Source organism: Schistocerca serialis, chromosome 1 (genome assembly GCF_023864345.2).
Source record: "Schistocerca serialis cubense isolate TAMUIC-IGC-003099 chromosome 1, iqSchSeri2.2, whole genome shotgun sequence".
Classification (NCBI taxonomy): domain Eukaryota; kingdom Metazoa; phylum Arthropoda; class Insecta; order Orthoptera; family Acrididae; genus Schistocerca; species Schistocerca serialis.
In genome coordinates, this window is record NC_064638.1 from 777,449,131 (window position 1) to 777,465,037 (window position 15,907).

Genomic DNA, 15,907 nt, shown 5'->3' on the forward strand with positions numbered 1-15,907 from the left:
GAGAAACAGGGGAACATTATAAAAACTACTGCATTGTATTAAGAAAAGTAATTAAAAAGTCCACAAATATGTGCATTATGTCTGAAATTAGCACATCTGATAGTAAAATTAACACAATTTGGAATATTGTTAAAAGGTAAACAGGACAACCGACAGCACAGAAGCACTGTATTTCTATCAAACTCAATGAAAAGTTTGTTAACAAAAAGTCAGAAGAAAACATTTTTTTAAGTGTTGTAGAGAAAATAGGATCCAACTATTCATTAGAAAATGAAAGGCAGTATATGCAAGAGGCAATTTGATGAAACAGAAATTCAACCGAAATTCAATCCACCTCTTTTACTGAAATTAGGAAAATAATAAATTCACACAAAGATAAAAGCTCACATGGAATTCATGGCATGTCCAACGGCATACTAGAAGCTTGTTCCCAAAAGATAAGTAGGATTCTCCACCACATGTGAAGTAGCTCACTGAAACAGGACATTTTTCCAGATAGATTGAAATATGCTATTGTTAAATCATTGCACAACAAAGAGGGTAGGTTGATGCTAACAACTACTGCCCAATCTCACTTCTGACAGCTTTATCCAAAACTCTTGAAAAAATAAAGTATTCAAGAGTAGCATCACTATTTGTAAAAATGAAGTATTAAAAAAATATCAATTTGGTTTTCAGAAAAGCTGTTCAACAGACATATACTTTCACTGATCAAATATCACTGATCAAATATTAAATGCTTTGAATAACCAAACATCACCCACCGGGATATTTTGTGATCTCTCAAAGGCTTTTCACTGTGTGAATCATGAAATTCTTCTAGATAAACTTAAGTATTGTGGTACCAGTGGTACAGCGCACAAATGGTTTAATTCGTATTTAAATGGAAGAATGCAGAAGTTGAAAATTATCAGCACAGATAGTCTGTAAAAATTATCAGAGTTCTCTAACTGGGGAGGCATCAAGAATGATGTACCACAGGCTTCAGTCTTGGGTCCCTTAATGTTCTTAATATATAGTAATCACACCCAACAAACAAGAATCAGCTGAAAAAATTGTAAATAATGACTTTGAGATTATTATTAAGTGGTTCTCTGCAAATGGACTCTCATTAAATATTGAGAAAATACAGTATGTACAATTCTGTACAGTAAATAGCATAACACCATTGATAAATATAAACATTGAACAGAAGTCTTTTGCTAAGACTGAATATTCAAAATTTATGGGTGTGTGCGCTGATGGGAAATTGAATTGGAAAAAACACATTGATGATCTGCTGAAATAGTTAGGTTCAGCTACTTACGCTATTACAGTTATTGCCTAATTTTGGTGATAAAACACATCAGTAATTTAGCCCATTATGTCTGTTTTCATTCAATGCTTTCGTATGACATCATATTTTGGGATAATTCATCATTAAGAGAAAAATTATTCATTGCACAAAAGCATGTAATCAGAATAACAGCTAGAGCCCACCCAAGATTACCCTGCAGACATTTATTTAAGGAACAGCTGATAACAGCTAGAGTCCACCCAAGATTACCCTGCAGACATTTATGTAAAGAACTGGGGATATTCACAGTACCTTCGCAACACATATATTCACTTATGAAATTTATTATTAATAACCCATCCCAATTTAAAAATAATAGTGAAGTGCATAGCTACAACACTAGAAGAAAGGATGATCTTCACTATTCAGGGTTAAATCTGACTTTGGCACAGAAAGGAGTGAATTATGCTGTCACAAAACTCTTTGGTCATTGGCCAAATAGCAGTAAAAGTCTGGCAGAGAGCCAACCAACATTTAAAAACCAATTAGAAGATTGTCTGAATGACAACTCCTTCTACTCAATAGATGGATTTTCAGATATGAAGTAACTGAAAAAAAGGTGTGTAAAGAAAACTTTTGTCAAACTGACACATTCCCCATCATTATGAAATGTTGTGTTCAAGATCTATAGAACAAGCATTAATGTAATGTGTAATGTAATGTAACAACATGTCCTAAAAAGGTCAAAGTAAATGAAAATCGAGTATGCTCCTGTACACAGACTTGCAACCACTTAATCATCATGAATGTGTCACAGTAAATATTCTAACTTACCACGTTTTCATGCTGGCATAGAATATAGCGACGATGCAGGGATTAGTGTGTTTTCTGAAATACATCATGAGTTGTCCCAATCACTTCTGCTGCTGCCATAATATGAGCCACGAAGTTCTGTTCATCCTCAACTGATTTTGCATACACATTGTCTCTCATGGTGCCCCACAGGAGAAAATCCAATGGGTGAACATGGAGGTCACCGCATCCAATCCATCTGTCAGCAAATTTCCTGTCTAGGTGACCTTGGACAGCATGTGGAAAATGTGGAGTTGTGTCATTATGTTACAACCAAATGTTCTGCATTCTGCCTATCTCCAAGTGGTACATCCTCCTCTAGTGCAAGCAATATTTGTTTCAAAAACATGGAAGCTGTGAGCATTCAACCTTTGACATATAACATAGGGGCCAATGTGTGAGTCATTCACAACTTCCGTCTATATAGTTACAGTGAATTGCTCTCAATGACAATGGATATATGTTGCATGAGGATTCTGTAGTGCCAAAATGTGGCTGTCAAGTGTATTGAAAATGCCTTCACAGGTAAAGCAAGCTTCATCCGTAAACAACACACGTTCAGGAAAATGTGACTGTCGTTTTACTTGTTGTATGTATCAGTCAACAAATTCCAGACGCATAAGAAAGTCATCCAGACCTACAGCTTCTACCTTTGGTCACTGGGAAGGATGTGGACCAATCTCATGAATGACGCTTCAGACACGATGCCAGACCACACCAAGTTCATGAGTGATTCAACTGGTACTTGTCACTGGTTCTTGATCTATGTGGTGTAACACAACTTAGTCAAACTCAACTGTAAACACTGTGTGACTCGTGCCTGTATCATTCTTATTATCCTATAAGGAATTTGTCTTCTCTCTCATGTGTCTGTCAACTGACACAAAAGTTTGTTGCTTTGAGGCATGGTGCTTCAGGAAGGCAAATCTGCAACTGTGAAGTAGTGAGTAAAATTTGATAAATTTTTATTTTATCCACCTCAGTTGCATGAAAATGAAATTATTTGCTGCAGTGTTTACTGGTTCCAGGCCGACTCACCCATTCTGAAACCACACATGTTGTTCTTCACCACAACTAGTCACACAAGATGATGCCAAAAGGCATGAACAGCTTTCTACAAGAAATTCAAGCTGTGAGTAACAAATATTCTCATTGATAAGACAGCCTATGTGTTTACTGTTATAGCCAAATGACACCTGGTACAGTTAAGAACAAAGTGTGTAGTTTGAGAATGTGTGAGTCAGCCTCAAACCAGTAACCACTGCAATAATTAACTGTACAGTCATGCAACTGAGATGGACAAAAGAAAAATTAACGAAGTTTTCCTTGACCCTAGATATTTTCCTGAGACAGCTTGCGATGTGGGTAAAGTACAGATAAATCCTATGAGCCATCATTCCATTGCCATGAGTAGCACCACATGCCAAGTGCATGTCACTATGCATATTCCACATGAAATTATACTCCATGCTGCTGCTTCACAACACTCACTCATTCATTGGTACCTACTCTGGTCAGACCACTGTACCTACTCAGTGTGATGAAATGATATTTAAAACAAATGATTTGCGTTGAAAATAAGTCCCACCTAGCAATAGTGAGGAGAGTGCTGTTTTTTTTTTTTTTTTTTTTTTTTTTTTTTTTTTTTTTTTTTTCCATCTGGAAAACACTAACAAGTTTCAGACATCAAGACCGTTACACAGCCAGAGTTGATATTGATACATGTAGCGCCATAAATATGCAACTGCAATACCTAATTCCTATACTCAAATTCCTTTATTTCTTGATGATGATGATTATGATGTTTGGTTTGTGGGGTGCTCAACTGCGGGGTCATTAGCCCCCGTACAAAGTCCCAATTTCTTACACAGTCCAATTTTTTACACAATCCTATCTATCCACTGTCACAAATGATAATGATGAAATGACGAGGACAACACAAACACCCAGTCCCCAGGCACAGAAAATCCCCAAGCCAGCCAGGAATTGAACCTGGTACCTCATGATCGAGAGGCACCAATGCTAGCCACTAGACCACAAGCCGCAGACCCTTCATTTGATGCTTTCTTTCTGCCCTATACTTTTAGTCAAATTCTGTTTCTACGCCATGTATAATTATTCCATCAAATACTTTCATGCAGTGCAAATGATGAAGAATAGTTTAGTTTATTGGTAGTTCTATACAAGATAGAGTTGATTTGTGGGTATTAGAAAATGCAATATAAATTTAGCATTCATGAAGATTTTAATCACGTACTTATCAAAAAGCATACAGGAGAACTGTGAAAATAAGTCTTTAAGCTGGAGCCTAACAACAGTACGTCTGGCAGTCAGTACCAACAATGGAAAATCCAGGATGGAATGTAACAATATTATGAGAAGGAAAGTTGCTACTCACCATATACCGGAGATGCTGAGTTGCAGATAGGCACAACAAAAATTGTGAGAGTCTTTTTGTTGTGCCTATCTGCGACTGAACATCTCCACTATATGGTGAGTAGAAACTTTCCTTCTCATAATATTGTTAGTCAGTACCAATACTTTGAGAAGTACCTAAATTGGGCTTTGGAATCATGACATGCTACATCAGATTTCTGCAAATTTTTAAACATATACTGTGTGCACAAAATTCATGTGTGTTGGGGCATAGCAAGGAAAAAGGGTGCAGAAATTGAAAAATGTATTATGTTCATTCCAAGCAGTCTGATGTAACCAGTAATAATGGAGCAAGCTTCAGTAGCAAACACACTTAAGAACAACTTTGATGCCTTCCTGCTAAGGATTCAAAATACTCGAGCAGAATTCAAGAATGGGTCGCACTAGTGCTCTAAATGCAGTAGCCTCTATAGATGAGCAATACTTTCCTAGAATTCTTCCAGGAGACAAAAGTTGACCATTCACCTTTCTTACTCGCAACCTTTATGTGATTGTTCCATTTCATATTGCTTTGCAACATAATACATACATACTTAACCAAAGTGATTGTGTCAAGAAGCTAAATACAAACATCACAGGACTTTTCTCCTATTCATCTGCACTAACTCACATTTTCAAACATTTAGAGCAAGATGCCATTCATTTACCTCACAGCAATGCTGCCTGAGTCATCCTATAGCCTCCTAATGTTAATCAACAAAGACACTTTCCCATATACTACAGCAAACAGTTGCAACTTGTTGTTCTCCCTAGCCATGAGACTGTTTATCTATATAAGAACAAGAGCTGTCCTATCACATTTCCCTGGGGTAATCCTGATGATGCCCTTGGCTCTGATGTCTCTTTTGTTTGTGCCTGAATATGCTGCAGTGCACTAATTTCAAAATAATCTTCTACCTTTATTTGACAGTGGTTTCACTTAGTTCTTTCTGGTTTCTTACAGACAGTGGATGACACCAACATAAGTTTTACAAAGTACTTCCTTCAGCCAACAATATAATAAGGAGAGGAATGAAGGAAAAACAACTATTTTACAACTAAGCAGTAGGATTTCCTGGGATCCCGGTCACAAGTTTTTCCTACTGTAATCTTGAATGGTATTGTTACCTCCAGTCCTCTCTCTCCTTTTGCCAGATGAACTAACACATGGCTTTTATGCCACTTCTCAAGCAACATCAAACTGATATACAAAAATTAACTATTATACAAAAAATTAACTATCACTAAGTAATTAAAAGAATTGTCCACATTAAACTTGACTTTTAACATAATCAGTTCTTTTATTACCTGCTGTTAAACTTATTGGGGTTCTCCTCTCGAGCATTGTGGAAATCAAGGCAGAGATCAGCATCAATTCCAATACCAAAATAGTTATTCATCACGAAAATTTGCGTGTTGTCTTCACTTGTGGATCCAGCTGCAAAGATCACCATAAAAAATTCATTACTGAAATAATAAAAAAATATGACATTGATTTACATATAAAAATAATATATAATATGTAAATATGTTTGCACAAAAAGTCCTTAATAATGAGAATTTCTTTGCAGAAGCAAGATACTAACAATTTTCAATTTTAACACTCATACAGTCTAAAGAGATTGATAAACAACCAACATTTGGCTTTCAATGGATAATAAATATTCAAACATAAAACACTGTTGGTAAATGTAAATTATGTGTAAAACTTCATTTTAACAAACAGAAAAACAACTACATCAATTTGTATTAGTATACACTCATGATTAAATGAATAATACATTGATGATGAGAGTCAAAATCAACTAACCAGTTTAATACTGGAAAACAACAATTTATCAGCGGTAGCCTGGCCATAGTGAAACACATCCTCACTATGGGGTATGAATGCAAGCACCCTCAATGGATACATCAGTCGCTGTTTGGGTACTTGCAACATGGCTGCCTGGAGTGATATGCACTGTAACTACAAGAGGTTTTACATTCTATTTGTAAATGGGGCATGTGGGGAATGTTTCCACTGAGTGATATAGAGGCCCTGATATATTTGCCAATATCTCTCACTGGCAACATTACAGAAACCTAATCTCCAATCAGGTGCACTCTTTAATTCATCAACAACCCACAAGTGGAACACCCCATGGACACAAGTGTGCTTCTGTGGTATGACAGATCACCAGCATCAGTCCTATTGAGTACATCTTGGATACCAATGAACAAGATGTGTGCACCTTCAATCCAGGTCTTGATCAATCTATATGAATCAGGATTATGACACAAATGCTTTGGTGGCTTGTGGAGTCCATGTCAAGATATGCCAATGTCATAACTGGGGCAAAAGTGAGTAGTACGTGCTACAAGGTAGATGTCTTTACTGCAATTTATCATGAGAACATCATTTGCATTCAAACAAACATGATATATTGCCCATTATGTCATATGTAGACATTGCCATTTTTAAAACTTTTAAAATACACTTATGTTCCCATTTTTAATTTCTTTGACACAGTATGAAGTTTTCATAATACTGCTATTAGCAAAATACGTTCTACAATGATAAAAAAACATGATAGCTCATAACATTTTTTCCAATTAGGTTTTGCTGAGACTTGCAAACAAAAACTCAACAAAGAAACTTTAAATTCTGAGGGTCATATTAGAAATTAAAGAGATTTGAGAATGCTTGTGAAGAAAGAGTTTTGATCACCTGTGTCAATTTCCTTTATTATTGTTTTCCAGTACCATTCTACACTGCTGGGATCTTTTGGGATATTTAATACTGAGGCTGTCATTGAGTTAACCCCATCATCCAAATTTGAAAGCTAATGTATCATTCCCAAGTTTTGTTTGTTCAACAATCAAAAGTTTCTGAACCTTCAAAAAATTAAATATGAACTTGGAGTGAAACTCCAGTTTTTGTTGGGAAAATAATTAGCATACATGCTTGAAAACAAAAGCAAATAAAGCCAAAACAGAAAAGTGGAAATCAAATGCCAATGATAGATGTAAATGTGTGCATGACTTCTAAAATGTTTCTCAAATTTAAAAATCAAAACTATTATGCCCGATACAATACTCAATATAATGCAAGAATTGAGTTTTACATTACAATTGTCACTAATATCTTCATAGCAAATAATTATATAAACAGACACACAGGTATTTTCATGCAAGATATAGTAGCATACCAGAACAAATCATATGTTTCTATCTGAATTTTGTTACATAGCATCACGTTCATTCAAGCTAAGAACATTTACAAAAAAAGCACAGAGGTCACAACAAATACACAATTAAATGATGACATCACACACACACACACACTCACACACACACACACACACACACACACACAATATACACCACAGGAAAGCTAGACACACTGCTCTCTTTCATGGTTACATTAGAAGAGGCATGCACACCTATTAACGATTTACTCTCAGAAATAAAATCAGTCTGAATAGTGTGATTGGAAACACAATAGATTTTTTTGTAATATTAAAAGCTTTATTGTGCTTTACAGGTAGCTTTCCATGAGGTTTGAATTCTCACTCACTTCCCAATATATTTACTTTGTACTGGTAATTTGCTGTTAATAATAAAAATGAGTGCCCATTGTGTTGTGAAAAATACAATGATGACTGAAGACAGTGACATAATTTTCATACTGACTTTGGCTCCTTGTGTAGAGTACAATGCTTTTGATGGTAACCATCATTCATACATGAACTAAACACACTAACAGCTTTCTGGACTGTCTGAAATCTGTCCGTATTCCACACCCATCACTTACGTCACTTATTATATTTAAAGTAACCTTCTCCTGCATATGCATGTAGTCATCTACTGTGAGCATTTCCTGGATTAGTCATATTTCCCCCAACATCTTAATTAATCTTATGCTCACTGATAATCACTACAGCTTTGTTGCAAAAACGTGCAAACAGCTTGCTGGAATTGGTCTGTTACCTCACAAAATTCATTTAAAAGCAAACAATGATGTTTCATTCACTCAAAAAATTACCAATTGAAAATAATACATTTGTTTACAAATCAATGTTACTGAAAATGTCCAAAAATATGAAGAGTGGCTTAACAAATGATAAGTTCTGATTTTAATTCAAGATGTGGAGGAGTTATTACAGGTTATGTCTCATACTGAGACAGGATAGTGATAAAATAATGACAAGGAAGGACAAGTATTTACCACGCCATGTCTGCACCAAAATCATTAATTTCATATCATAAGAGTGATTTCAAAATCACAAAAGAACATGAGAATATTTGAGAGATTGCTCACAAGAATATAATTTCCACTTTCAGTTCCAAAACCTTTTACACATTCTAGTAAAGTTACGGCAAATATTATTCAGTTTATTAAGATACACACAGATCTTTCATCAATTACAGCTTGGGATTCAAAAGGACTGCCTAACATAGCTACTATTAAAGACACAATATGCAGAAAGTTACACTACGATGTTTGAATAATACAGATTGGGATGCCACATCATTTTCAGGGGGAGAAATCAGAATGGGTGTTCCCCAGGCTTTGATATGGACCTAAACAGGGATGTCACATCATCTTCATGGGGATAAATCAAAGTGTGCATTCCACAAGATTTGATCATAGACTTATTATCGTTCTTTCTCTATGTTAATAGATAAATTCACTCAAATGTTATACTATAAATTATAAATTCTGAGGCTGAGTTAATACTTTTATTGATCTATAAACTGAGCAAAGAAACACCAACAAGAAAAATAGTAGATGATTGTTTGGATCAAAGTTATTACTTAGATTTGCACAAATACATTAGTTTTAAACACTGAAAAAGGACAGCTCGTTCAGCTTTGTATAATGAAACATACCTCACCAATTAATGTAGTGTATCAATAAACACACCTGCACACACATGCAAGCATGTATGTGCACATGCACCCACCCACCCACCGTCCCACACACACACACAAACACACACACACACACACACACACACACACACAAACACACACACACACACACACACACACACACACACAGTGTAAAAAGTTCCAAGTTTTTGGGTGTGCAACTGATCAACATTCAATTTGAGAAAGAAATGAAACAGCATAATTTTTGTATACTGCATCCATAAAAACAACTGTTAGTTGAAAATTTGTGACAATCATCAGAAATTTTATGTCCACTCATTTATATTTAATCAGTATAAAATGCCACCTGTTCTTACTGCTAAGGGTATTCAAGGAATGAAGAGTAAAATTAATGAACTACTTATTTGCAACAATGAATTAGAGACATCAAAACAGCTGACATAATCTGCCTGATCATCATGTGGCCACAGGTACATAATTGTTACGGAGGAGAAATGGAGAAAGACGAGTTGCCACATTCATCAAGAACTGTCATACAACTAAGAACTTAGACAACAACAAATTTTGCTTGGAGTAACATATGTAAGCATGGGCAACAGAAGAAGAATTTCGTAACTTTCTTTCTTTCTTTCTTTGGGCCTTGTCCCTCACCAATGCAGAGTCGGCCTTGTCATTACGCTACGGTCGCAGGTTCGAATCCTGCCTCGGGCATGGATGTGTGTGATGTCCTTAGGTTAGTTAGGTTTAATTAGTTCTAAGTTCTAGGTGACTGAGACCTCAGAAGTTAAGTCGCATAGTGCTCAGGGCCATTACGGATTTGGTAATGTTAGTTGCAGAGGGTGGTCGGATGCCCTTCCTGCTGCCACCCTGAATCACCCAGCTATCTGCGTTTAGTGTGAGTCATGAAATAGTGTGAATGTGTATAAATGTCTGTCAGTCATATAACTAAGGCGGAACGTGGGGACCAGCCCAATATTCACCAAGCAGGACATGGAAAACCGCCTAAAAACTACATCCAGGCTGTCTGGCATACCAGCCCTCATCATTAATCTGCCGGGCAGGTTTAATCTGGGGCCAGCCGAGTCCAGGAAGCAGCGCAGTAGCGTTCTCAGCTACCCTGGCAGATAAGAATTCCATGTTGGTGTTGTGGTCTTCAGTCCTGAGACTGGTTTGATGCAGCTATCCATGCTACTCTATCCTCTGCAAGCTTCTTCATCTCCGAGTGCCTACTGCAACCTACATCATTATGAATCTGCTTAGTGTATTCATCTTTTGGTCTCCCTCTATGATTTTTACCCTCCACACTGTCCTCCAATACTAAATTGGTGATCCCTTGATGCTTCAGAACATGACCTACCAACCGATCCCTTCTTCTAGTCAAGTTGTGCCACAAACTCCTCTTCTCCCCGATTCTATTCGATACCAACTCATTAGTTATGTGATCTACCCATCTAATCTTCGGCAGTCTTCTGTAGCAGCACATTTCGAAACTATTTATCGTCCATGTTTCACTTCAATACATGGCTATACTCCATACAAATACTTTCAGAAACGACTTCCTGACACTTAAATCCATATTCGATGTTAACAAATTTCTCTTCTTCTGAAACACTTTCCTTGCCATTGCCAGCCTATAGTTTATATCCTCTCTCCGTCGACCATCATCAGATATTTTGCTCCCCAAATAGAAAAACTCCTTTACTGCTTTAAGTGCCTCATTTCCTAATCTAATTCCCTCAGCATCACTTGACTTAATTCGACTACATTTCATTATCCTCGTTTAGTTTTTGTTGATGTTCATCTAATATCCTCATTTCAAGATGATGTCCATTCTGTTCAACTGCTCTTCCAAGTCCTTTGCTGTCTTTGGGATTGGAATTATTATATTCTTCTTGAAGTCTGAGGGTATTTTGCCTGTCTCATACATCTTGCTCACCAGATGGTAGAGTTTTGTCAAGACTGGCTCTCACAAGGCTATCAGTAGTTCTATTGGAATGTTGTCTACTCCTGGGACCTTCTTTCGACTTAGGTCTTTCAGTGCTCTGTCAAACACTTCACACAATGTCGTATCTCCCATTTCATCTTCATCTGCATCTTCATCCAATTCCATAATATTGTCCTCAAGTACAGTGGCCTTGTATAGATCCTCTACATACTCCTTCCACGTTTCTGCTTTCCCTTCTTTGCTTAGAACTGGGTTTCCATCTGAGCTCTTGATATTCATACAGGTGGTTCTCTTTTCTCCAAAGGTCTCTCTAATTTTCTTGTAGGCAGTATCTATCTTATCCCTAGTGAGATAAGCCTCTACATCCTTACATTTGCCCTCTAGCCGTCCCTGCTTAGCCATTTTGCACTTCCTGTCGATCTCATTTTTGAGACGCTTGTATTCCTTTTTGCCTGCTTCATTTACTGAATTTTTATATTTTCTCCTTTCATCAATTAAATTCAATATTTCTTCTGTTACCCAAGGATTTCTATTTGCCCTTGTGTTTTTACCTACTTGATCCTCTGCTGCCTTCACAACTTCATCCCTCAAAGCTACCCATTCTTCTTCTACTGTATTTCTTTCTCCCATTCCTGTCAATTGCTCCCTTATGCTCTCCCTGAAACTCTGTACAACCTCTGCTTAGTCAGTTTATCCAGGTCCCATCTCCTTAAATTCCCACCTTTTCGCAGTTTCTTCAGTTTTAATCTACAGTTCATAACCAATAGATTGTGGTCAGAATCCACACCTGCCCCTGGAAATGTGTTACAATTTAAAACCTGGTTCCTAAATCTCTGTCTTACCATTATATAATCTATCTGATACCTTCTAGTATCTCCAGGCTTCTTCCATGTTTACAACCTTCTTTCATGACTTGAACCAAGTGTTAGCTATGATTAAGTTATGCTCTGTGCAAAATTCTACCTGGCGGCTTCCTCTTTCATTTCTTTCCTCCAATCCATATTCACCTACTACGTTTCCTTCTCTTCCTTTTCCTGCTATCGAATTCCAGTCACCCATGACTATTAAATTTTCGTCTCCCTTCACTAACTGAACTAATTTCTTTTATCTCATCATTCATTTCATCAATTTCTTCGTCATCTGTAGAGCTAGTTGGCATATAAACTTGAACTATTGTAGTAGTCATGGGCTTCATGTCTATCTAGGCCACAATAATGCGTTCACTATGCTGTTTGTAGTAGCTTACCCGCACTCCTATTTTTTTATTCATTATTACACCTACTCCTGCATTATCCCTATTTGATTTTGTATTTATAACCCTGTATTCACCTGACCAAAAGTCTTGTTCCTCCCGCCACCGAACTTCACTAATTCCCACTATATCTAACTTAACCTATCCATTTCCCTTTTTAAATTTTCTAACCTACCTGCCCGATTAAGGGATCTGACATTCCATGCTCTGACCCGTAGAGCGCCAGTTTTCTTTCTCCCGATAACGACGTCCTCTTAAGTAGTCCCTGCCCGGAGATCCAAATGGGGGACTATTTTACCTCTGGAATATTTTACCCAAGAGGACACCATCATCATTTAACCATACAGTAAAGCTGAATGCCCTCGGGAAAAATTATGGCTGTAGTTTCCCCTTGCTTTCAGCCGTTTGCAATACCATCTCAGCAAGGCCATTGTGGTTAGTGTCACAAGGCCAGATCAGTCAACCATCCAGACTGTTGCCCCTGCAACTACTGAAAAGGCTGCTTCCCCTCTTCAGGAACCACACGTTTGTCTGGCCTCTCAACAAATACCCCTCCATTGTGGTTGCACCTACGGTACGGCTATCTGTATTGCTGAGGCACGCAAGCCTCCCCACCAACAGCCAGGTCCATGGTTCATAATCCTTTATAACAGTAAGTGCATAATGGGCACTTGTAGAAAATTTTAATCAGCTCATAAAATCACATTTAAGCTCTATTGGCATATTTGCAAGCAAAAAACTAAAAATAGTGGTTGTTAGTGGTTTGAATTTAGATCTTCTTAAAAAACTGTTCCAGTAAGAATTTATTCCACTCAGAAACATTCCCATTCAACTTATTTTCTACTGTAAGTTTTCCATCTAGGGCAGCTAATTACTCAAAAATATAAATCTTTATAGCAAGGTCTGACAAACAATATTATATTACAAAACCAACAGCCAATGAAGTCTAATAAGGCTTTGACAAGCAGTTCCTTATGTGTAATGTTGATATTGATCAGACTACAAAAGTTATTAAATCAGGGATCAGGAGAATAGTAAGTATGTCAAAAATGGAATATTTTTGGAAACTTCTCAAAGGCATAAACTACAACGATATATAAAGGGCTGATGACATGGATAAGAAATACAACATACTAATTAATGAAATACTTACCTTTTCTAAAATTGTTTTCCCATCCAAAAGTATCCCAGATCAGACCGAAGTCTATTAAACTGTCATGGATTACTCAAGGAAGAAACAAATCTTGTAAAGACAAAACAGGAACTGTATCTGTCCCTCAGCAGAAATAGCTCCAATGCTGATGTTCCAGCTCATTAAAGGAATATTGCCAAGTACTGAAGATAGCAATACTGAGATTGAAGCAAATGCATTACAAGAAAAAGGCAGCCACATCAGGCAAAAAAAAGGAAGGAAGTATTAAAATACAGAATATAGCAAAGGAGCAGACTGGCAGAGACAGAAATATGAAGGAGACGAGATAGGTTAAGAGTAAATGTTATGTTGCTGACAGGTGTGTGCAGTATGCAACACTTTTTAACAAGCATTTTAGAACTTTTAATGGAAAAATGTTACTGGCTGCCATGGATTCCCTAAGACCAAATATTACAAAAAAACTTCAGTAACACGAGAAGAAGCAGTGTTCTTCATAAATCTTTAAAACAAAAAATAATAATCTAGTGGCTATAATAAAATACCAAGTAAAATCAAACAATGGAAAATCCAAGAGTATTCTCCTGTGTTTAATAATATATTACAATATTTATGTAATCAGTAAATTATCACACCAACATTTCCCAATTGGCTGAAATATGCTGACATTACCTTCAGTATTAGAAAGGACAGAAAGAAATACCATGAAATGTCTATCAAATTTCTCCTTTCTCAGTATTTGCAAAAATTTTTGAAAAAGCTATGTACAAGAAGGTTCTTAAGCATCTGAATAGAAGTAATATAATTACTGGATTCCAAGACCTTCTATTATGCAAACAACTGTTTCTCATATATGCCCAAACATTTTTCAGCACCTTTGCGCCATCATCTGTAGGCACTTTTATTCAGTTCTTAATTTTTCAATCTCATTGGGTTTTGTAGGATTCTCTTTGCATTACTGTATACTGGTAGCTTGTCACAGTTTAACTATGACAGGCCACTGATGTGCAGTAATATTAAGAGGATCCTATGGAACCCAGCAAAGTAGAAAAAAATTAAGAAATGAATAAGAGATTAATTATGTCACAAAGGTACTGAAACAAGTTTGGGCACATAGTTGTTTCCATAATACGCAGACCTGAAATCCAGTAATTTTTGTCGCGCAAATACTACTAGAGCTTCAAAACCAAATAATGAATAACATATTATGTATTAACAAAAAAATAGTTCAGTTTTCTAAAGGGGTCTAATATAGAAAAGACTATTTAAGGAGGGTGCATTTAATTTTTTAGAGTATAAATTACTGGAAACTGGTACATTACATGGTCTGTCAAACGTGTTTGTATGAACCACAATGTCTTTTGAAGTAAATTCGAATGTAATGGAGTAAGAGGAAATGCCACAAAATGGGTCAAACCATATCTCTTTATCAGGAAACAAATGACGTCGATAGGAAATAGTCCTATGTTACACTATCAGTCATCATACAAGTTTTAATTAATTCATGTGGTGTCACATAAAGTTCTATCATAGGACCCTTACTTTTTCTTGTGCATATTAATGACCTTTCAACAGTGAAATTGCAAGATGCCTAGTGTGTTTAGAAATCATCATCATGTCCTCCTTGCGCGTCCGGTGACAGCGACTCCATCAGTCGTTTCGTCTGTATTGTGGTGGGCTCGGACATGGCTTGCAAAACCGAGCTTTGCTTTCAAGATCCGGTCGCATGAAGTGCAAAAGAGTTGCCCAGTGGAGTTATATGTATAGATATAATTAGGCTTGGGCTAGATTTGCGGAGCTTTCATTCATCGTCCAAGTTCTTTACGCGGATATGCTCGGATTGTTCTACACTCTTGTGTACAATTGAGTGCCACTCTGATCGGTGCAATGCAAGCTCCTCCCAACGTTTGCTCGTAATGCCACAGGCTGTGAGGTGTCGTTTGATGGTGTCTTTATATCGCAGGTGTTGGCCACCTTGCCGCCGCTTTCCACATGAGAGCTCTGAGTAGAACACCGCTTTGGGAAGGCTACTATTGTCCATGCATATGATATGGCACTCCATCTCAGTTGGTGTTTCATTAAGAGAGCTTCAATGCCAGGCAGTTTCACGCAACGCAAAATCTCCATGTTTGGAACACGGTC

At 36.9% G+C, this 15,907-nt stretch overlaps 1 protein-coding gene across 8 annotated transcripts in view; it reads right to left on the minus strand.

Moving 5' to 3' along the window:
- Positions 1-15,907, minus strand: part of LOC126483035 (diacylglycerol kinase theta) — a 733,775-nt gene that overhangs the window by 91,919 nt on the left and 625,949 nt on the right. For all 8 annotated transcript variants that reach the window (XM_050106590.1, XM_050106584.1, XM_050106589.1 and 5 more), the window contains one exon: positions 5,852-5,981. In XM_050106590.1, coding sequence (XP_049962547.1) covers positions 5,852-5,981 — 130 coding nt within the window. The remainder of the gene's footprint in view (positions 1-5,851; positions 5,982-15,907) is intronic.